The 23,450-nt window shown below is 48.0% G+C and overlaps 1 protein-coding gene across 1 annotated transcript in view; it reads left to right on the plus strand.

The window, feature by feature from the left end:
- LOC147108520 (piezo-type mechanosensitive ion channel component 2-like) overlaps positions 1-23,450 on the plus strand; it is a 318,148-nt gene that overhangs the window by 229,306 nt on the left and 65,392 nt on the right. Inside the window, 2 exon segments of the mRNA XM_086004280.1 lie at positions 17,609-17,779; positions 20,899-21,180. Coding sequence (XP_085860406.1) covers positions 17,609-17,779; positions 20,899-21,180 — 453 coding nt within the window.

A 23,450-nucleotide genomic window follows, 5' to 3' on the forward strand; every position in this document is an offset into this window, starting at 1 on the left:
GAACTGGCCTCCACCGCCCTCTGTGGCAGAGAATTCCACAGGTTCACCACTCTGGGTGAAGAAATTCCTCCTCATTTCAGTCCTAAATGGCTTACCCCTTATCCTTAGACTATGACCCCTGGTTCTGGACTCCCCGGCCATCAGAAACATCCTTCCTGCATCTAGTCTCTCCAGGCCTGACAGAATTTTATAGGTTTCGATGAGATCCCCTCTCAATCTTCTAAACTCCAGTGAGTATAAGCCCAATCGACACCAATCTCTCCTCATACGTCATTCCTGCCATCCCAGGTATCAGCCTGGTGAATCTTCGCTGCACTCCTTCCATGGCAAGAACGTCCTTCCTCAGGTAAGGCGACCAAAACTGCACACAATACTCAAGGTGTGGTCTCACCAAGGCCCTGTACAACTGTAGCGAGACATCCTTGTTCCTGTACTCGAACCCTCTTGCTACGAAGGCCAACATACCATTTGCCTTCTTAACCGCCTGCTGCACCTGCATGCTTACCTTCAGCGACTGGTGTACAAGAACACCCAGGTCTCTTTGCACTCCCCCTTCTCCCAATCTATTACCATTCAAATAATAATCTGCCTTCCTGTTTTTGCCACCAAAGTGGATAACCTCACATTTATCCACATTATACTGCATTTGCCATGTTTCTGCCCAATCACCCAACCTGTCCAAATCATGCTGGAGTTTCACGACATCCTCCTCACAGCATACCCTCCCCCCCAGCTTTGTGTCGTCTGCAAATTTGGAGATATTACATCCAATTCCCTCGTCCAGATCACTAATATATATTGTGAACAGCTGGGGTCCTAGGACCGATCCTTGCGGTACCCCACTAGTCACTGCCTGCCACGCGGAAAACGACCCGTTTATTCCAACTCTTTGCTTTCTGTCCGCCAACCAGTTCTCTATCCAAGTCAATACCTTGCCCCCAATTCCATGTGCCTTAATTTTGCACGCTAATCTCTTATGCGGGACCTTATCGAAAGCCTTCTGAAAGTCCAAATACACCACATTCACTGGTTCTCCCTTATCTATTTTACCAGTTACATCCTCAACAAATTCCAGTAGATTAGTCAAGCATGATTTACCTTTTGTAAATCCATGTTGACTTTGTCCGATCCAGTCACTGCTTTCCAAGTGCTCTGCTATTACATCTTTTATAATGGACTCTAGCATTTTCCCCACTACCGATGTCAAGCTTACCGGTCTATAATTCCCCGCCTTTTCTCTACCACCTTTTTTGAATAGTGGGGTAACATTAGCTACCCGCCAATCCATGGGTACCGTTCCAGAGTCTATCGAGTTCTGGAAGATGACCAGCAATGCATCTACTATTTCTAGGGCCACTTCCTTAAGTACCCTGGGATGTAGATTATCAGGCCCTGGGGATTTATCGGCCTTCAGTCCCATCAATTTTCCTAACACCATTTCCCTACAAATACTGATTTCTTTCAGTTCCACCCTTTCATCAGACCCTATGTTCTCCGGCATCTCTGGGAGGTTATTTGTGTCCTCCTTTGTGAAGACAGAACCAAAATATGTATTTGGTTGGTCTGCCATTTCTTTGCTCCCCATTATAAATTCCCCCGATTCTGACTGCAAGGGACCTACGCTTGACTTCACCAATCTTTTTCTCTTCACATATCTATAAAAGCTTTTACAGTCAGTTTTTATGTTCTCTGCAAGCTTACTCTCATATTCTATTTTCCCTTTCTTAATTAATCCCTTTGTCCTCCTTTGTTGAATCCTAAACTGCTCCCAATCCTCAGGATTATTGCTTTTTCTGGCCAATTTATATGCCCTCTCCTTGGACCTTATGCTATCCCTAATTTCCCTTGTTAGCCACGGTTGGGTCACCATTTTTGTTTTATTTTTATGCCAAACTGGGATGAACAAATTCTGTAGTTCATCCATTCGGTCTTTGAATGTTTGCCATTGCCTATCCACCGTCAACCCTTTGAGTGCCATTCCCCAATCAATCCTACCCAACTCGCTCCTCAGACCATCATAGTTTCCTTTATTTAAATTGAGGACCCTAGTCTCCGAGTCAACTACTTCATTTTCCATCTTAATGAAGAATTCGATCATATTATGATTGCTCCGACCCAAGGGGCCTCTTACAACAAGATTGCTAATTAATCCTTTCTCGTTACATAATACCCAGTCTAAGATGGCCTGATCTCTGGTTGGTTCCTCGACATATTGGTCCAGGAAACCATCCCGCGAACACTCCAGGAATTCCTCCTCCACAGTATTGTTACTCATTTGGTTGGCCCAATCTATATGTAGATTAAAGTCACCCAGTTAAGTTTCTGGTCAATGGTGACCCCAGGATGTTGATGGTGGGGGATTTGGCAATGGTAATGCCGTTGAATGTCAAGGGGTGGTGGTTAGACTCTCGCTTGTTAGAGATAGTCATTGCCTAGCACTTGTATGGTGCGAATGTTACCTGCCACTTATCAGCCCAAGCCTGAACGCTGTCCAAGTCTTGTTGCATGCGGACATGGACTGCTTCATTATCTGAGGAGTTGTGAATGGCAGTGAATACTGTACAGTCATCAGCGAACATCCCCACTTCTGACCTTATAATGGAGGGAAGGTCATTGATGAAGCAGCTGAAGATGGTTGGGCCTAGGATACTGCCCTGAGGCACTCCTGCAGCGATGTCCTGGGGCTGTGATGATTGACACAGTAATAGCCCGTGGCGTGCCCAGGTGGTGGTGGTTAAAACTAATGAAAAGAAAAGACTTGTGGTCGATTATAGCCAGACTATAAACCTGTATACCCAATTAGACGCCTATCCTTTGCCTCGTATTTCTGAGATGGTGAACCAGATAGCTCAGTGCCGCGTGTTCTCCACCATTGATTTAAAGTCTGCCTACCATCAACTCCCCATTAAAATAGAAGACCGATCTTATACGGCCTTCGAAGCTAATGGGCGCCTGTACCAATTCCTTAGGGTGCCCTTTGGAGTGACGAATGGGGTATCCGTCTTCCAACGGGAGATGGATCGTATGGTGGATGAATACGCATTGGAAGCAGCATTCCCGTACCTGGACAATGTTACTATCTGTGGGCGCGACCAACGGGAGCATGATCAAAATCTCGCGAAGTTCCTAGAGACTGCAAAGAGGTTAAACCTGACCTACAATGAAAACAAGTGTACCTTCAATACTACACGTTTGTGTATTCTTGGTTGCGTTGTGGAGAATGGGGTAATCGGGCCAGATCCTGAAAGATTACGCCCACTTAAGGAATTACCTTTACCTCACACTGTAAAAGCTTTAAGAAGGTGTCTGGGATTCTTCTCGTACTATACCCAGTGGGTGGCTAACTACTCAGATAAAGTCCGACCTCTTATTAAGTCGACGTCTTTTCCGCTATCGGCGGAAGCTCAGGAGGCTTTCCTTAATATCAAATGGGACATTGAGAAGGCACTGGTATGTGCCGTGGATGAGAAGATCCCTTTTCAAGTGGAAAGTGATGCATCTGATTTTGCGTTGGCAGCAACTCTTAACCAAGCTGGTAGACCAGTAGCTTTCTTCTTGTACATTGCAAGGACCAGAAGTTTGACATTCTTCAGTGGAAAAGGAGGTACAGGCGATTATCGAAGCAGTCAGGTATTGGAGACATTATCTCGCTGGCCAATGTTTTACGCTCATTACTGACCAGCGGTCCGTGGCCTTTATGTTCAACACTAAGCAGAGGCAAGAGCAAAAATGATAAGATTTTAAGATGGCGAATAGAACTGTAAACATATGACTATGATATTCAGTACAGGCCTGGAGTATTTAATGAGCCATTGGATGCTTTGTCACGAGGAGTATGTGCTAGTCTAGGTATAGATAAGCTTCAAAGTCTCCACGACGCACTCTGCCACCCTGGGGTTACCAGAATGAACCACTTCATTAAGTCCCACAATCTACCCTACTCTATTGAGGAGGTCCGGACAATGACCAGAACCTGTCATGTTTGTGCTGAATGCAAACCCCGCTTATTAAAGCAACGCGACCATTTGAGCGTTTGAGTCTCGATTTTAAAGGTCCCCTTCCATCAAGCGACCGTAATGTCTATTTTCTTAATATTATAGACGAGTACTCTCGGTTCCCTTTTGTTATCCCCTGTCCAGATGTGACTAGTGCTGTTGTAATTAAATGCCTCTGCCAACTGTTTTCCTTGTTTGGCATGCCTAACTATATACATAGTGATAGGGGTTCTTCCTTTATGAGCGAAGAATTGCGACAGTTTTTGCTATCGAAAGGGATTGCAACGAGTAGAACTACCAGCTATAACCCTCGTGGTAATGGGACAATGTGGAAGGCTATCGTACTGTCTCTGAAGTTGCGAGGCCTGCCGACCTCTCACTGGCAGGATGTCCTGCCAGACGTGCTGCATTCCATAAGGTCTCTTTTGTGTACAGCGACGAATGCCACCCCTCATGAAAGGATGTTTAGTTTTCCAAGAAAAGCTACTAATGGAGTAATGTTACCCACATGGTTGACGACTACGGGCCCTGTGTTGTTGCGCAGACATGTGAGAGGCCACAAGACTGATCCACTGGTGGAGGAAGTACAACTCCTCCATGCTAATCCCCAGTATGCGTATATTCAATATCCGGATGGGCGAGAGGATACGGTCTCTATTAAAGATCTTGCACCCGCTGGAGCTCGAAAAGAGTTCGACTCTGAGAGTAGAGTTTTCAATCGTGGTATTGGACCTTCAGAGACACAAACCCTCAGTGTGGAAAATACTGATGATTCTGGGAATTCAAATGAACCGGAGTTAGTACTCCAGGAGGAGCCTCAGCAAGAGTTACGTCATTCCCAGAGGATTATCAGACCTCCTAACAGACTGAATCTATAGCAGGGGGTGAATGTGATGAAATAAATCTGTGTTCTGGCATTTGTATTGTTGTTGTTGTACTTGTTAATGTCTGGAATGTTCCACCGGTGTAACCACTAATGCTCCTCCCTAGCCCCGCCCCTCTTCTGGAATGTTCTACCAAGGGCTGGGTCGGTGATGACTGTGTTAACTTGATGCCATGTTCTTAATAAAAGCCTTTAGTCTTAAGCTTTAACCTCATGGATTCAGGCAGTTATTTGGCACATCACCGTTGTATTGACGGCCGGTCCATCCTGGACACCTGTGACCCCGCTTGCAATCTTAAACGGTCATCGGTCACTTGAACACACCTACACATGTTATGTAGAAGTGGGGTTGGATGTAGTATTTGTGACATACATGGGAATTTCTGTCTCTCTTTTAGATTGTTTTAGGTAGTGAGAGTAAATCCAATGTTAAAAAATAGCATCAGCTGCGTCTCTAAGATGTCTGAGAGATTTTCTCCTGACAAAGTCAGTCTGTGAACGGCAGTACTTGTCTGGCTGCATGCAGTTAGTCCTCGTCAAATCAATAGATGCAGATATCTGACCTGAACGTATTTTTTTTTAAGCTGTTGGTGCACATTCTTATTGGGCTACCCACGATGTACTCAACCAAAACTCCGTACCTAAAACCTCCATTCACCCATCACCCCTGTGCTCGCTGACCTACATTAGCTCCCGGTCCACCAACGCCTCGAATTTAAAATTCTCCCTCGTGTTCAGATCCCTCCATGGCCTCGCCCCTCCCTATTGCTGTTACCTCCTCCACCAACACAACCCTCCGAGAACGCTGCCCTCCTCCAATTCTGGCCTCTTGTGCATCCTTGACTTCCTTCGCCCCACTATTGGCGGCTGTATTTTCAGCTGTCTAGGCCCTAAGCTCTGGAATTCCCTGTCTAAACCTCTCTACCTCTCCCTCCTCCTTTAATATGCTCCTTAAAACCCACCACTTTGGCCAAGGTTTTGGTCACCTGTCCTAATGGTGCAGAAATTCCGATTCCTACGGGTGTGTACGTGCTGTGTACTCACCCGCAGAGACATCGGAAATGTCGGTTTCAGGCATACACTGCGCATGCGCTGGAAACCGGCATTTCCGATCTGTCAAGAAAGCTCATGACAGATCCTTCGGCTGCCCGGGCGGGAGAAGGGCCTCTGCGGGGGGAGAGTTCCGCTTTTTGGAGACCCTCCACCCGCAGAAAACACTTACAATTCTTGCGCCTGGTAAAAGCAGGCGTAAGGCTTGCTTTTACCAGGATAAGAGTTGAAAAAAGTTTTTTTTTTAATGTTTCCACTGATTTATCATTTAAAAATACTTTAAAGAAAGGCAAGTTTATTTTTAGCCCTGTTAAAAACTTCAATTTTTTTTTCAAAAAATAAAATTTTTATTTAAAATACTTAATTTATTGTAATTTAAAGTCATTGTAAAAATGTGATTAAAAAAAAAAAATTATTTAAAGTTTTACTATGTTTTGGGGGTGATCTCTATTCATATATTTGACAGGTCTTCCTGTCAAATGTATGAAGGGAGATTCCCTTCTCTGATTGGCTCCCCATGGCCCACATAATCCCAGGGACGCTGCGAACTACCTGCACCTCTGGGATACGTGGGCCCTGCACACCGGCAGTTTGGAGAGGCCCAGCATCGGAACTCTGCGCCTCCCGGGAGCCTTCCGGTCTTGGTACAGATTTTTCCAGATCACAGCCCTCTGCCCGCGGGAGGCCTGCGATCGGAATATGTGGGTTAATGTTTCCTTTGGCTCTGTCAGTTTTTGTCCGATTACGCTCCTGTGAAGCACCTTGGGATGTTTTACTGCATTAAAGGTGCTACATAAATGCAAGTTGTTGTTTGTTTCCGTGGGCTCTTTATAAGAATTTCTTTTGCTGGTAGTCGACAGTTGTCAGGTGTTGTGATCCGGTCGATTTAGGTGAATGTGGACACCAGTGGGAGGAGGGGAGACCAAATGCAGATTGGGTGACCGCTTTGCGGAACACCTCCGTCCAGTCTATAAGGGTGACCCCGAGCTTCCGGTCGCCTGTCATTTCAATTCACTGCTCCATTCCCACTCAGACCTCATGGAAGGAGTTCAAAGAAGATTCACCAGGCTGATACCTGGGATGGCAGGAATGACGTATGAGGAGAGATTGGGTCAATTGGGCTTGTACTCGCTGGAGTTTAGAAGAATGAGAGTGGATCTCATTGAAACTTATAAAATTCTGGCAGGACTGGACAGACTAGATGCAGGGAGGATGTTCCCGATGGTCGGGGAATCCAGAACCAGGGGTCACAGTCTAAGGATAAGGGGTAGGCCTTTTAGGACAGAAATGAGGAGGAATTTCTTCACCCAGAGAGTGGTGAACCTGTGGAATTCTCTACCACAGAAGGCAGTAGAGGCCAATTCATTAAATATATTCAAGAAGGAGTTGGATATATTTCTTAAGGCTAAAGGGATCAAGGGGTATGGGAGAAAGCAGGGACCGGGTACTGAACTTGGATGATCAGCCATGATCGCATTGAATGGCAGAGCAGGCTCGAGTGGCCAAATGGCCTACTCCTGCTCCTATCTTCTATGTTTCACCATCCTCGGCCTCTTGCATTGTTCCATGGAAGCTCAGCGTAAGCTCGAGGAACAGCACCTCATCTTCCGATTAGGCACTTTACAGCCTTCCGGACTCAATATCGAGTTCAACAATTTCAGATCATAACCTTGGCCCATATCATATTTTTATATATTTTTTATCCGCACTTTTGGTTTGTGCCTTTTCCATTTTTTTCTCTCCTTCATGGCAGCTGTCTTTCATTCTGCCAGCGCATTTCACACTTCAAGAGCCATCCTTTGTTTCTTTACCTGCCCTATTACCATCTCGTCTCGCCTTGAATATCTCTTAATGTCTCTTCACCTCTCACAGACCTTCCCTTTTGTTCTTTCATCAACCGCCCCCCCCCATTTCCCAGCCCCCAAACTTGCTTTTTAATCTGTTTCATTTCTTGCTTTTTTTCTCAGTTCTGACAAAGGGTCTTCGACCTGAAAAGTTAACTCTGTTTCTCTCTCCATGGATGTTGCCTGGCCTGCTGAGTTTTCCCAGCGTTTTCTGTTGTTTTTTGGATTTCCAGCATCCGCAGTATTTTGCTATCATACCAGTGGGAGGAGGCCTGATTCCCAGACCATATACTAATTGTATGCTGTGATGCAAGTCTGCTCAGATCCTATTTGTTAAAGGCAATCTTCAAATACTCTGCTTCTATTTATAACACATGGCCCCCTGAGTCTTCAGCCTTCTATGCATCTCTGTATCTGAAAGGTACAATAGGGACTTCATAAGACATAAGCTTTCATATTTACTGTCGACTGTAGGGTTGAGGCAACTCTGGATACCCGCAGCAACCCGTTATGGGACCTTGGCTTTGCTAAGCACCCAGAGTGCCCATTGTATTGATTTCTTTGTGGGTTCAATGACGAGACATTTATGAAAGAGAATGACTTTTTATCTAAAGTCTGTTCAACTCAGTTAACAGCATTTACAGGAGACATCATGTTAGAAATCCATCTAGAACGAAACTGAAACTAAACTCCTCTGCTTGTCTCTCACATGACCTCTGCTGGTCAGGCATAAGTAATCAATACACACAAACATGCTGGTAAGACATGATAATCAAACAGGCAAATAACATCACTATTTGCTGATATCATTACATCTCCTTTTCTTAAAACAAAAGTATTTTACTTTTAACTAACATGTTTTCTTTGTATTAATCTGCATTTTAACTGTAACACTTAATGAACTTACATTATCATTATCATGATCAAGGTTTTTTAACCTTGCTTTGTGTGTTCACATGAAATATGTCAATACACTAGAACTTGAAGAAAGAATAAGATAACATTACTTCCTTCTATAACAATAGTCCTTAAATTTGCTCAATGAGTCTCTCAGGAGGCTTCACGTGTCTTGAGGATTTTCTGATTGATTGTCCTTGAATCTGAGTTGTTGCCTCAGATGATTGGTTCTCAGCTGTGTGATCAGGTTGTTCAACAGTATCAGTCTCTTGACCTGCTGTGGCTGGTCCCATGAGAAGATCTCGACGATTTCTTCTCAGAACAGCACCCTCATCTGTCTGAACGGTGTATGATCTTGATTGAACTTCACTCAGGACAGTTCCCTTCTGAGTCCATGTGTTTGTTTTGTCTTTCAACCTTACTTGGTCACCAGTGTGGAGTTCAGGTAGGTTTTGTGTTCCTCTGTCATAGTAGTACTTTTGCTTTTCTTTCTGTGGCTCTTTGAACTTCCTCACTTTCTCCCCCTCTTTTGTTTTCAGGAGGTTCTCCGGGATGGGTAGGTTTGACCTTAGCATACGTCCCATAAGGAGTTGGGCTGGTGACTTACCACACTCGAGCGGTGTTGTGCGGTATACAAGCATGCTCTGGTAGAAGTCAGTTCCACTGTCTTTTGCCTTGTACATCAGTCTTTTCACTGTCTGGACCGATTTTTCCACTAGTCCATTGGACTGTGGAAAGTGAGGACTTGACGTTGTGTGGACAAAGTCCCACTCTTTGGCAAAGTGTCGGAAACTTGCATTGTAAAACTGAGGTCCGTTGTCTGTGAAGACCTCGCTTGCCACGCCATGTCTGGAGAATATGGCTTTCATACATCTTATCACAGCATCTGCAGTGGTGGTGTACAGTCTACAAACCTCTGGATACAGGGAGTAATAGTCTGTGACTACAAGATAGTCCTTCCCTTGACATATGAATAGGTCAGCGCCTACCTTCTGGTAAGGTCTGTCTGGTGCTGGGTGTGGCTTTAGTGGTTCTACCAGATTGCTTGCTCGATATTTCAGGCATATTGTGCAGTTTGACACCTCATTTGTCACATCTTGGTTGATTCGTGGTCAGTACATCACCTCTCGTGCTCTTCTTACACTTTTCGATTCCCAGATATCCTCCATGGATCTTTTTTAACATCTCTTTTCTCAGACTCTTTGGGATAACTATTTTACTTCCTTTGTAGATGATGTCTTCGACCACTGATAGTTCCGCCTTGCAGTTCCAGTACTCTGCCATGTCAGGTGAGCAGTCTTGCTTCATGTTGGGCCATCCATCCAAGATGCTTTTTCTTAGTCGTCTCATTGTTTCATCTTTGTTTGTCTCAGTCTTTGAGATCCATTTTTGCATCTGCTATGGGCAGTGCACTTGTGATCATGTCCACCTAGGCGTTCACTTTTTCATCCATTGTGGTGTTTGCGGGCTCACTTGGGTCAACAGCTCTGGACAACGTGTCTGCTGTATACATCAGTTTACTCGGTGTGTATGCAACATTCAGTGTATAGCGTTGCAGCCTGATCATCATTCTTTGTATTCTAAGTGGACAGCTATTTAGTGGCTTTTGGAACAATGCAATCAAGGGCTTATGGTCAGTCTCTACACTGATTGCTTGTCCAGCCACAAACTGGTGAAATCTTTCACAGGCGTATGTGATGCTGAGCAGCTCCTTTTCTATTTGAGCATATCGCGTCTCCGCGTCTGTCATTGAGCGCGATGCATATGCAATAGGTTGCCAGTAGTCATATTGTTGCAGAAGAACGGCACCGAGCCCACTCTGTGATGCATCTGATGATATCTTGATGGGTCTCGCTGGGTCATAAAACCTCAGAACTGGTTTCTCTGTGAGCAGTTTCTTTAGATCGCTCCATGACTTCTCATGATTCCATTCCCATTCTATGTTCTTTTCAGTTAGTCTTCTCAGTGGCGCCATCTTTTCTGAGAGGTCGGATATGAATTTACCCATGTAGTTGATCATTCCATTAAACCTCTGCACGTCCTTTTTGCATTGTGGCTTTGGCATATTCTCAATGGCGGACACCTTTCTGGGATCTGGTCTGATGCCCTCACTGCTAAGGATATCTCCCACGAATGTCAGTTCTGTCACCCCGAGCTGGCATTTCTCTCTATTCAGCTTCAGGTTTGTTTTCCTTGTTGCTTCCAGCACTTTTTTCAGTCTCTCGTCATGCTCAGTTCTCGTGGTTCCCCATACTATGATGTCATCCATTGATGTATCAACTCCCTCCAGGTGCTCATAGATCATATGGATAGTTTTGTGATACACTTCAGGAGCTGAGGCAATGCCAAATGGTAACCTTAGGAATCTGTATCTGCCAAATGGACTGTTGAACGTGCACAGTCTTGAACTTGCTTCGTCCAATTTCATCTGCCAAAATCCTGATGATGCATCTAACTTGCTGAAATACTTTGCATTTGCAAACTGTGCCATGATTTCCTCACGTGTAGGAAGCTTGAAGTGCTCTCTCTTTATTGCTCTGTTTAGATCTCTTGGATCCAGGCAAATTCTGAGCTTTCCATTCTTTTTGTCCACTACGACGAGGGAACTCACCCACTCAGTTGGCTCATCTATCTTCCGAATCACGTTCAGGCTTTCCATCCTGTCCAACTCTGCCTTCAGTTGCTTTTGAAGAGCAAACGGGACTTTTCTGCATGGATGTATGACCGGTGTCATACTTTTATCTACTCTGATCGTGTGTTCTCCTGGAATGCAGCCTAGACCCTTAAATAGGTCGTTGTACTCTTTCATGAGTTCATCATAGACTGTCTCTCCTTCGCTTTCCACAACGAGGACTCTCTTTACCAGGTTCAGTCTCTCACAGGCTTTTAAACCTAGTATGGCTTGCACATCCTTTGGCACCACGATTAATGCTAGCGTGTGCTCTCTGTCCTTGTGTGTTACTTTGACTGCATCTTCCTTTCACTGGTATATCAGTACCTGAGTATCCTGTCACTTTCACTTTTATTCCATGTATCTTTGGTCTGGGTCTAATTTTCTTAAAATCAGTCTCTGATATCACATTAACTTGTGCTCCAGTATCCAATTTAAATGGAATGTGTATGTCATTCACTTTTAGTGTCAACATCCAGTCTCTTCTTTTTTGTTTTCAGACACAACATCTACATAGAACTCCTCTATCTCGCTTTCATCTACTGCATGGACCTTGCTTTGTTGCACTTGGTTCTTGCAGCAACGGGCATAATGGTTGTTTTTGTTGCAACTATTGCATGTTTTACCATATGCTGGACACTTTTTTGGTGGATGCTGTGTACCGCATCGACTACATGACTTTCGATTGCCCCTTTCATTTTTGTTCGCTGGCCACGCCTCTTTTTTCACATTGGCGCTCTTTTTGTTAAACGGTTTGTGTCCGTTCATTCTCACTGCATCCACGTTGCAGCTATTGTCACTGAACAACTCCTTTGCCTGCAACTTCACAGTCTCTGTAGCCCTACACAGTGCTATGGCTTTTCCCAGGTCTAGATCTTGCTCTCTGTGGTAAACCACTGTTATACCCGTCTGTAAGTGTATGTGTATTCCACTAGGTACAGGTCTGGACATGCCTCGGCTGACTCCCCCCACTATTCCAGGTATATAAGTGACTACCTCCCAGTCCCTTAGTATTCTGGACGGGTCGACCACTCGAGACAAGACCTTCATTATTTAGTTAATAAAAGCCTGGTTGTTACTCGCTTAACCTCAGTCTTTTGAGTAATTGATGGCGCATCAATTTTATTAACTAAATTTTTTATAATGGAGAAGATCCTCACACCAGCATGCCTGGACCTGGACAGTCGGGAAGCGGACGCTTCCACCAAGTTTGCTCACTGGCTCATGTGCTTCGAGACATTCCTGACTGCCTCCACTGCGGTCGTAACGGATGCGAACAAACTGTCTGTCCTGATCTCCAAGGTGAACCACCAAGTGTACTCAGTCATCCGGGACACGACCTCGTACACAGCCGCCCTCCAGCTCCTCAAGACCAAGTACACGCGCCCTGTGAACGAAGTATACGCCAGGCACCTACTGGGGAGTCGCAAGCAACAACCTGGGGAATCGACTGAGGAATACCTCCAAGCTCTGTCCGTGCTTGGCCGGGCCTGTGGGTGTAAGGCGGTAACGCCCACTACGTACACGGAGGAACTGATCCGGGATGCCTTCGTAGCGGGCCACAGGTCCAACTGCACCCGACAGCGACTGCTGGAGCAGAGTGACCTCACCCTCGACAAAGCCTCCGAAATTGCACTAACGCTGGACGCAGCCTACCGGGGCATGGATGCCTACTCCTCTGCACCGTGGACGCCGCGGGGAACGACAACCTGGGACACGGTAGGACAGCCCCATAGCACCGTGCCACCCCAGCCACAGCCCAACGACGGCCCAACTACCGCAGCAGTGTCCCAAAGCCAGACAGCAGTATCCCAAGGCCAGAAATGCTACTTCTGTGGCCAGGCCAAACACCCCAGAGCGCGCTGCCCGGCGAAGAATGCGACCTGCTCGGGCTGCGGGAAAAAGGGACACTACGCCAGCGTCTGCAAGGCCAAAGCCACCCCGAACGCCAGCAGCACCGCGTGTGGGCCGTGCGAGCTGCCATCTTGGGCCCCCAACAGCGCCGCGTGTGGGCCGTGCGGGCCGCCATCTTGGGCCTCCCCAGCCATGTGCAAACCACCGCAGCAGCAGCCATCTTGGACGACTCCAGCCACATGGGAATCATGGACGCCGCCATCTTGGACACCAGCTGGGACGCAGCAGGCCGCCAACCCCCCCCCCCCCCCCATCTGATAGCCGCAGCGACACACCGACCCCTACGCTGGCCTCTGTTACGCTGGACCAAACGAGACCGCACCAACTAGCTCGGTCCAAAATGGACGTTAAGGTAAACGGCCATGCAATAAACTGCCTTTTTGACTCCGGGAGCACAGAGAGCTTCATCCACCCCGACACGGTGCGGCGTTGCTCTCTTCCAGTCCTGCCTGCGCACCAGCGGATTTCTATGGCCGCCGAGTCCCAGTCAGCGGACATTGGCGGCTACTGCGTGGTGACACTAGTAGTAGACGGGACTGTGTTCAATAATTTTAAACTCCTGGTCCTGCCCCAACTTTGCGCTGCCGTTCTACTGGGGTTGGATTTCCACTGCCACCTCAAAAGCGTTATGATGGCGTACGGTGGCCCCCTCCCCCCACTCACAGTCCGCAGCCAGCAGCCTCCAAATTGCCCGCCGCGCACCAGATGCAACCTCTCCACACTCAGTCACCCCCCCCCCCCCACTGTTTGCTAACCTCACCCCCGACTGTAAGTCCATCGCCACAAAGAGCAAGCGATACAGTGCCGGGGACAGGGTTTTCATCAAAACCGAAGTGGAGCGGCTCCTGAAGGAGGGGATTATTGAGGGCAGCTCCAGCCCCTGGTGAGCCCAGGTTGTGGTCGTTAAGACCGGCGAAAAACAACGCCTAGTCATCGACTACAGCCAAACAATAAACCGCTACACCCTGCTGGACGCCTACCCACTCCCCCGCATAGCTGACATGGTCAACCTGATCGCGCAGTACCGCGTCTTTTCGACCATTGACCTGAAATCAGCGTACCACCAGCTCCCCATCCGCCCTGAAGACCGCCAGTATACTGCTTTTGAGGCAACCGGCTGCCTCTATCACTTCCTTAGGGTTCCCTTTGGCGTTACCAATGGGGTCTCCGTCTTCCAAAGGGAGATGGACCGGATGGTCGATCAAAACGCGCTGCAGGCCACTTTCCCTTACCTAGACAATGTGACCATCTGCGGCCATGACCTGCAGGACCATGACGCAAACCTCGAGAAATTCCTCCACACCGCCCAACTCCTGAACCTGACATATAACGAGGAGAAGTGCATATTCCGCACAGACCGCCTCGCCATCCTTGGCTGTGTTGTGGAACACGGGGTCATCAGTCCCGACCCGGACCGGATGCGTCCCCTTATGGAACTCCCATTACCCCACTGCCTAAAAGCTCTGAAGAGGTGCCTAGGGTTTTTTTCCTACTACGCTCAGTGGGTCCCCTACTATGCAGACAAAGCCCGTCCGCTGATCAAGTCCACCTCTTTTCCCCTGACGGCAGAGGCCCGCTTGGCCTTCCACCGTATCAAGGAGGACATTGCCAAAGCCACCATGCACGCAGTGGACGAATCCATCCCCTTCCAGGTGGAAAGCGACGCGTCCGACTTTGCCCTGGCCGCCACCCTTAATCAGGCGGGGAGACCTGTGGCCGCCTTCTCACGAACCCTCCAGGGCCCGGAGACCAGACACTCCGCGGTCGAGAAGGAGGCCCAGGCCATTGTGGAGGCTGTGCGCCATTGGAGGCACTACCTGGCCGGAAAACGATTTACCCTGCTCACTGACCAGTGTTCAGTTGTTTTTATGTTCAACAACAAGCAGAGGGGCAAAATCAAAAATGACAAGATCTTGAGGTGGAGAATCGAACTTTCCACCTACAATTACGAGATCTTGTACCGACCTGGGAAGCTCAATGAACCCCCGGATGCCCTATCACGTGGCACCTGCGCCAGCGCGCAGATCGATAGGCTGAGGGCCCTCCACAATGACCTCTGCCACCCGGGGGTCACCAGGTTCTTCCACTTCATCAAGGCCCGCAACCTGCCTTACTCCATCGAGGAGGTCAGGACCATGACCAAGAACTGCCAAGTCTGCGCTGAGTGCAAACTGCACTTTTATAGACCAGACAGAGCCCACCTGATAAAAGCCACTCGCCCTTTCGAATGCCTGAGCGTCGATTTTAAAGGGCCTCTCCCCTCCTCCGACCGCAATGTGTACTTCCTCAACATCATTGACGAGTACTCCCGTTTCCCGTTCGCTATCCCCTGCCCGGACATGACCAGTGCCACGGTCATTAAATGTCTGAACAGCCTCTTCACCCTGTTCGGTTTCCCCAGCTATATCCATAGCGACCGGGGCTCATCGTTTATGAGCGACGAACTACGCCAGTACCTGCTCGCTAGGGGTATAGCCACAAGCAGGACCACCAGTTACAACCCCCGGGGGAACGGACAGGTGGAAAGAGAGAATGCAACAGTTTGGAAGGCTGCCCTACTAGCCTTAAAGTCTAGGGGCCTTCCGACCTCCCGCTGGCAGGAGGTGCTCCCCGATGCGCTCCACTCGATTCGGTCACTGCTCTGCACTGCCACCAATGCCACCCCTCACGAGAAAATGTTTGTCTTCCCAAGGAAGTCCACATTGGGGACATCGTTACCGCCATGGCTGACGTCCCCAGGGCCGGTACTACTGAGAAGACACGTGAGGACCAATAAAACGGACCCCCTGGTCGAGAGGGTCGACCTCCTCCACTCCAACCCCCAGTACGCTTACATTGCGTACCCGGACGGTCGGGAGGACACAGTCTCCATACGAGACCTCGCACCCTCGGGGACCGCTGTAACCCACTACCCATTACCACCCCCCCCCCCCCACGACCCGATATCCAACCCCAGCAGCCGGCACGCCTGAGCCCGTCACCTACGAGGACTACACTCCAGTGCACCAGCCTACACGGGACGCGACGCCGGAAGCTCCACCACCCCTGCCGTCGCCACGTCGATCACAGCGGCAGATAAGACCTCCGGAGAGACTCCAATACACAAACTTTTAAATACACTTCACCCCGCCGGACTCATTTTTAAACAAGGGGTGAATGTGGTAAACCACTGTTATACCTGTCTGTAAGTGTATGTGTATTCCACTAGGTACAGGTCTGGACATGCCTCGGCTGACTCCTCCCACTATTCCAGGTATATAAGTGACTACCTCCCAGTCCCTTAGTATTCTGGACGGGTCGACCACTCGAGACAAGACCTTCATTCTTTAGTTAATAAAAGCCTGGTTGTTACTCGCTTAACCTCAGTCTTTTGAGTAATTGATGGCGCATCACTCTCTTAGCAGTCTTTCCCTTAGACCATTATCTGGAATACCACACACCAGTCTGTCTTTTATCAGCGAGTCTGTCAGTCCCCCAAATTCACACGATTTGCTTCTGTTTCTCAGTTCAGTCACATACTGATCAATAGTCTCACCCGTTTTCTGTACACATGTGAAAAATCTGTGCCTCTCAAACGTCACGTTACGTTTAGGTATGCAGTAGGCCTCAAACTGTTCCATTATTTTATCTAGCTTCATTTTGTCTCCATTAGCAGTGAATGTGAAGTTATTTATACACCTCCAGCGCTTCATCGCCCACGACATGCAAGAACACTAACGATTTCTTATTATCACTTTGCTCGTCAGCTCTGATTGCCGCTAAATACAACCCCACACGTTGTTTGAATCTCCTCCAATTTTCAGCCACATTACCTGTCAACTGAAGCGTCGCCGGTGGGAGTAAACCTTCCATTTTTCACTTCGTTAGCTATTCTCTAATGGTAAGTAACGATGTTCTCTTTTGGCTTGCTAATCTGTGGAGAGCTGATTTAACTTCAGATTTTTCCTCTTCATCTCTTTCAATCACTTCTGACACCATGTATTGATTTCTTTGTGGGTTCAATGACGAGACATTTATGAAAGAGAATGACTTTTTATCTAAAGTCTGTTCAACTCAGTTAACAGCATTTACAGGAGACATCATATTAGAAATCCATCCAGAACGAAACTGAAACTAAACTCCTCTGCTTGTCTCTCACATGACCTCTGCTGGTCAGGCATAAGTAATCAATACATGCAAACATGCTGGTAAGACATGATAATCAAACAGGCAAATAACATCACTATTTGCTGATATCATTACACCCATAGTAGCACTGCCTTGGGCAATAGATGTTCTTATCAGTTACCTATAGAAATATGTTACTGTTATTTTTTGATTTTGATCAGTAGGTTTTCCCTTTTTGTTTCCCCAGTTGTAACACTGAAGTCACCATACTGTACTCCAGACAGACAACCGTCGACTATGTGGATGATTTTGAGGAGCCTGCCTCTGTGGTCCCAAAGCCCATCAATCGCATTAGGTGGCGACTGCAGAAGATGGCCAACATTGACACGTCCTCCTCACTGGACAGTGAGTTTTCAAGGTAAAACATACAGTACTCTTGTCAAAATTGACTGGGTTGTCTTAGCCTGGCAGTGTTGGAGCTGTAGATTGTGACTGGCCAGTCACTGGTGCACCCAATTTCGTTCTGCGTATTCTTTGTACCTTTCTAACACAATACGTGATAAAGCTGGGTGGAAAGTTGCGGTTCATGCCCATTCTAGAATAACAGTGGTGCATAACAGGAGGTGATGCCCATTCTAGAGCAAATAGTATATACAAGGGACATGCTGCTTATTCTACATCTCCACATTTTAAAACCGAGTATAAAGCACTAAAATATTGCTACTCAAAGAGGAGAGATTTCCTGGGAATGAATACATTTTACAGAGAAAGACATACTGGCATAAAATCTAGTTTGACGGGTCTTCAAAAGCTGCCGTTTTCTTAGTTGCACACAGCTCCGCCAGATTGTGCCCCCTCCGTGTCCGGCTACTCCATGATGTCACCGGCATGGTAGTGTTCCAGAATGGCCATCACTGGAGAAAACGTCTGCTGCAAATTTGAACCCCCTTATCACCAACCCCAGGACACCACACCGACTCACGGCCAATCTGTGACCCCGGACAGTTGCGTGGGGCTTCCTCTAAAGTTGCAGCTGCCACTATGCCCGCTAGTGCTGTTGTGGGGGTGGGGGTGGTGTGGGGGGGGGGTGGGGTTTGTGGCGGCTGGCGCAGCCCAGCAGGGAAAGCGAAGTGACCTCGCAAGTCTCTGTCGACAGTACTTTCCCCCCCATCCCCTGGCGAGTTCGCTTTTCACACCACTTTCCCGCCCCCGTTCTCTCTCTTCCCCCCCCCCCCCCCCCCCCCCACCGGGAGTCGCAAAAAAATATTTTAATCAGCCTGACTCTGGGGAAGCAGCCAGGGTCAGGGGTGAAAGATCAGGGTGAACGCAAGCCCCGCCCCAATAAAATTGCACTGCCTTCGGGCCAGGAGAAAAATTACCCCCGAGCTTCGTAATGTTTGAGTGAACACTTCAGAAAATAATTATTAAATATATCTATTAGTCCACTTCATCTGCAATTATTGCACCACTTTTAATCTTCAGAATCCTAGATCCCTCCTTATCATTCTGTTTCGGTTTGTGGTTCATAACCTTTGCTACATTCAACTCTAGAAAGAAATGAGAGAGAATTTGCATTTCTATAGCGCCTTTCATGACCTCGGGACATCCCAAAAACTTTACAGCCAATGAAGTACATTTGAAGTATATTCACTGTTGTAAAGTAGGAAATATGGCATTTGTGCACAGCAAGCTCCCACAAACAGGAATGTGGTGCTGACCAGATAATCTATTTCTAGTGATGTTAAGGGACAAATATTTGCTAGAACACTGGGGGAACTCACCGGCTTTTACTCGAATCGTGTCATAGGATCTTTTGCAGGATTTGATTGAGCAACGTGTGGGCTCAGACACCTTTAAAACACTCGGGAGGGATTCTTCTCAGGACCCCTTTGAAGACGTCCCTTCAGAAGTGACAGCAGGCAGTCAATACATCCGCCCAAACGTGAATAGGTAATATAGCAGCGAGGGGTAAATGACATGTATCGCATTATTTGCACCAAAGCAACACTGGACCCTAGAGGGCCGATTTTAACTTGGTCCGTCGGACAGGAGCAGGATGTTGGTGGTTCTAAGATTGGAGTGCTGCACTAACGGCCCTGTTCCTGCTGCAATCCCATCCGCCCGGCTGCCAGCTTGCCCGGGGCTTTTACAAGGGCTGCCTGGGCGCCTGCCTTATTCAGGCTGGAGCCTCATTAAATTCTGTAAATCGGGGTCCAATGACGTACGTAGAACCCCAGTTTACAAATTTGAGGTACAATCGGGTGAAGCGTGCGAGGGTTCCTCCCAAACCCATAAACAGAATTTAGTGCCACTGCCGCCCAGTTCGAGGCTCCGTCCCCAGGGAATCACCTCCTCCCTCCCCCCGCCCCACCGCCAAACCCCCAGCCAGGCTCCGACTTTCAGCCGGCTCACTGTGGGAGCCTGCCGATTTGTGCTTCATATCCTTTACTACATTCATCTTTACAAAGAAATATGAAAAAAAATTGCATTCCTTTAGCGCCTTTCACATCCTTGGGTGGTCCTAAAGTGCTTTACAGCCTCCGCTAGAGTACTGCGTACAGTTCTGGTCACCACATTACAGGAAAGATGTGATTGCACTAGAGAGGGTACAAAGGAGATTTACAAGGATGTTGCCGGGAGTAGAGAATCTTGGCTATGAGGAAAGACTGGATAGGCTGGGTCTGTTTTCCTTGGAACAGAGGAGGCTGAGGGGAGATCTTATTGAGGTGGATAAAATTATGAGGGGCCTAGATAAAGTGGATAGAAAGGACCTATTTCCCTTAGCAGAGGGGTCAAAAACCAAGGGGGCACAAATTTAAAATAATTGGGGGAAGGTTTAGAGGGGATTTGAGGGGATATTTCTTCACCCAGAGGGTTGCGGGGGTCTGGAACTCACTGCCTGAAAGGGTGGTAGAGGCAGGAACCCTAACCACATTTAAAAAGTACTTGGAGGGCTACGGACCAAGAGCTGGGAAGTGGGATTAGGCTGGATAGCTCTTTGTTGACCGGCGCGGACACGATGGACCAAAATGGCCTCCTTCCGTGCTGTAACTTTCTATGATTCTATGAAGTACTTTCTGAAGTATAGTTACTGCTGTAATAGAGAAAACACGGCAGCCAATTTGTGCACAGCAAGGTCCCACAAACAGCAATGAGATAAATGACTAGATAATCTGTTTTAATGATATTGGTTGAGGGATAAATATAAGCCAGGGCTCCCCTAACTCCTCTTCAAATAGGATCTTTTACGTCCACCTAGGATGCCAGATTAATGTCAGTTGGGTTAACACCTCATCCGAAAGAGTGTCAGCCTGGCTTATTCGCTCAAGTCTCTGGAGTGGGACTTGAACCCACAACCCTCTGACTCCAAGGCAGGCCACTGAGACACGGCTAACATCAAGGGCTCTCTTTGCACTTCTGATGCTCTTTTTAACCTGTTTTGGTACCGTCCCTTTCTCTTCCCTGCAGGGTTTGATTGTTGCTTTCATGGAATAGGCTGTTGTCTGACTCTCTCATAAAAACTGTTCCTTTTTCTAGTACAACAACCCAGTCTGCCATGTTAAGTTCATGGCAGGGAACAACGGAAACCATAGAGGAAGAGGAAGATGAAGAGGTTACTGTAGGCATTATAACTGCACAATCCCGAAAATCTGACTACCCACCTGCCTACAATACAGTAGCAGACAGCTACGATGGTCTCAGCTTCTCAGAGGAGAACCTGTACGTGGAATCGGATGAGCGGATGTCAAAGACGGGCCAATTAGCTCCGCTTACCTGTGAGAGTCGTCTCCTAACAGCAAGTGATCTACTCCTCAACAAGTGAGGAGCATCTCTCCTGTTACTATCAATTACTAGCCCATCTCCCGTGGCATTTCACACGGGGAGTAATTTCAAGTCAAGCGGGGTTAAGGGGCAGGGGAATAATTGGACCTAAGCTGGTGAGAGGTTATAGGGAGGGGGTTGGAGACAGATGGGAGGGGAGAGATAGAGGAGGATGAGGGTTGGGAGATGGGGAAGAGGAAGTGATGGAAGAGAGGGGAAAAGGAAGAGGATGGGGGCTGGGAAAGAGGAGATGGATGGTGTTGGGATTGGGAAGAGGAAGTAAGGGAAGAGGAGGAGGATGCGGGTAGGGGGATGGGAAAGGGAGTGGGGAAGTGTAGGGGTCTTTAGGATGACATTTGCTGACACGTTTGTGATGTATTTTGAATGACAATTACGCTGCAGATATACTTTCATCTTGTGGGGTTATGAATGTGACTGACTGCTGAACTCCATGTCTGATCCACCATTAAGTCATCACCTTCATCTTGTCGGTTGAAAAGCGGCTCCATCAACCTGGGTCATGAATCATTAATCCCAACAGTTCTAACTAAAGAGGGCTGGGTAACACATCACGTTCTGAAGCACTGTCCATTTAGATAAGGTGACTGCTCTACCCTTCAAATATCTTATGGACTTCACTCACCTGCTTTGGACAGTGGTTCATCGATGCTCCGTACCGGCCCCATCCTGCTTACGTTGGCTTTGGCCTTCCATGGGACCTCTGACTTTGACCCTGGTCTCCCTACTATTGTCTCCAACCTATTCCCTGTTACCACGAAATATGTATTCCATTAATTATAACATTTAAACAGGCCTATGTAACTTGAACTTTTCCCGTGTCCATTCGCATGCGCACTTTCGCTGCCACCTAGGACCCGAGCCATTTTACTTTTCCCCCCTGTTTTCCTTTTCTCACTTTCCCACCCTGACCGCACCATCCTGTCATGCCTCCTTTCATTTCTCCTCTCTCGGATACACTGCCTTCCCAAATCTCTACCCCAATCCTTCATTACTTTTTGACCTTCCTACTCTCCTGCCGCCATCCCAGGCTTGACTCCCTCTTGGATAAGCCCACAGCTTCCCTCATTGCTACTCTTGGCATCCTACGAAGGGCCCATCGAGGCACTCGTCGTTGCCACCTTACGAGCAGCAACCCCAACTGTCCCATCCTACTCACTCGCCGACCTTCCCACCCAGTGCGCCCACTGGGGGCAAATCTTGCCAATCTCCTCCCCATCCAACTCACCACCCCACAGCACTGACCATGTGGACGCTGGCAGTGGGTCAGCCATCACCGACCCTCTCCACATCTCCCTCCAGAATGTCCGTTCACTTGCAAACAAGGCCCTTGCCTTCCATGAGCTTATCGTGGATGATTGCATCGACATCATGGCCCTGACGAAAACTTGGTTGAGGGGTGATGACACCTTACCCTTAAATGAAGCCTCCCCAGCTGGCTATCCCTTCCACCACTTGCCCCGCTCAGACCGCCGTGGTGGTGGTGTAGCTCTCATCACCAAATCACACCCTACTCCTCCGGCACTTTCTCCTCCTTTTGAGCATCTCACCTTATTCCACCCCTCTCGCCTCTCATTTAAAATTCTTGTTCTCTACCGCCCACCCAAGTACCATAAAAATGTTATTACTGAGATATCTTCTGTTCTCCTCCCTCAGCCTCTGCACCGAACGACTTCTCATCCTCGGTGATTTCAACCCCCATCTCAATTCATCATGCTCTCTCTCCTCTGAGTTCACTAGCCTCCTATCCTCCCTTAATCTCTCCCTCCATGTAAAGTCCCCAACCCATATTCACGGCCACCCCCGCGACCTTGCCATCTCTCATGGCCTCGCTACTCCCATCGTGTCAATCGCAGATAAGGCTATCTCTGACTACTTCCTCGTATCGCTCTCCACCCTCATCCCCCTTCCACCCACCCCCGAACCCTACTTGCTTCTGTGTCCGCCCCCGGAAAAAAAACTCTCAACTCTCTCATAACTGCACTTATGAAATCCCAACTGTCCAGCCTTTGGTCCTCCATTCACCTTGACATTTATGCAGCTACCGATCTGCTCAACCACACCCTCACCACCACCTTTGATGCCCTAGTCCCTCTCACCCGTTCCCCCTGGTACGGCCCTCACCTTTGCTCCCTTAAGTCCAAGGGACATAGACTTGAACGTATATGACGGACAGCTGGTTTAGCCATTCACCGCCAGATCTGGCTGGACCACATAAAGCATTATTGGATCCTGCTCTTGTCTGCCAA

The sequence above is a fragment of the Somniosus microcephalus genome, chromosome 13 (genome assembly GCF_052327205.1).
Source record: "Somniosus microcephalus isolate GS21.2 chromosome 13, FLI_Smic_1.0, whole genome shotgun sequence".
NCBI lineage: Eukaryota > Metazoa > Chordata > Chondrichthyes > Squaliformes > Somniosidae > Somniosus > Somniosus microcephalus.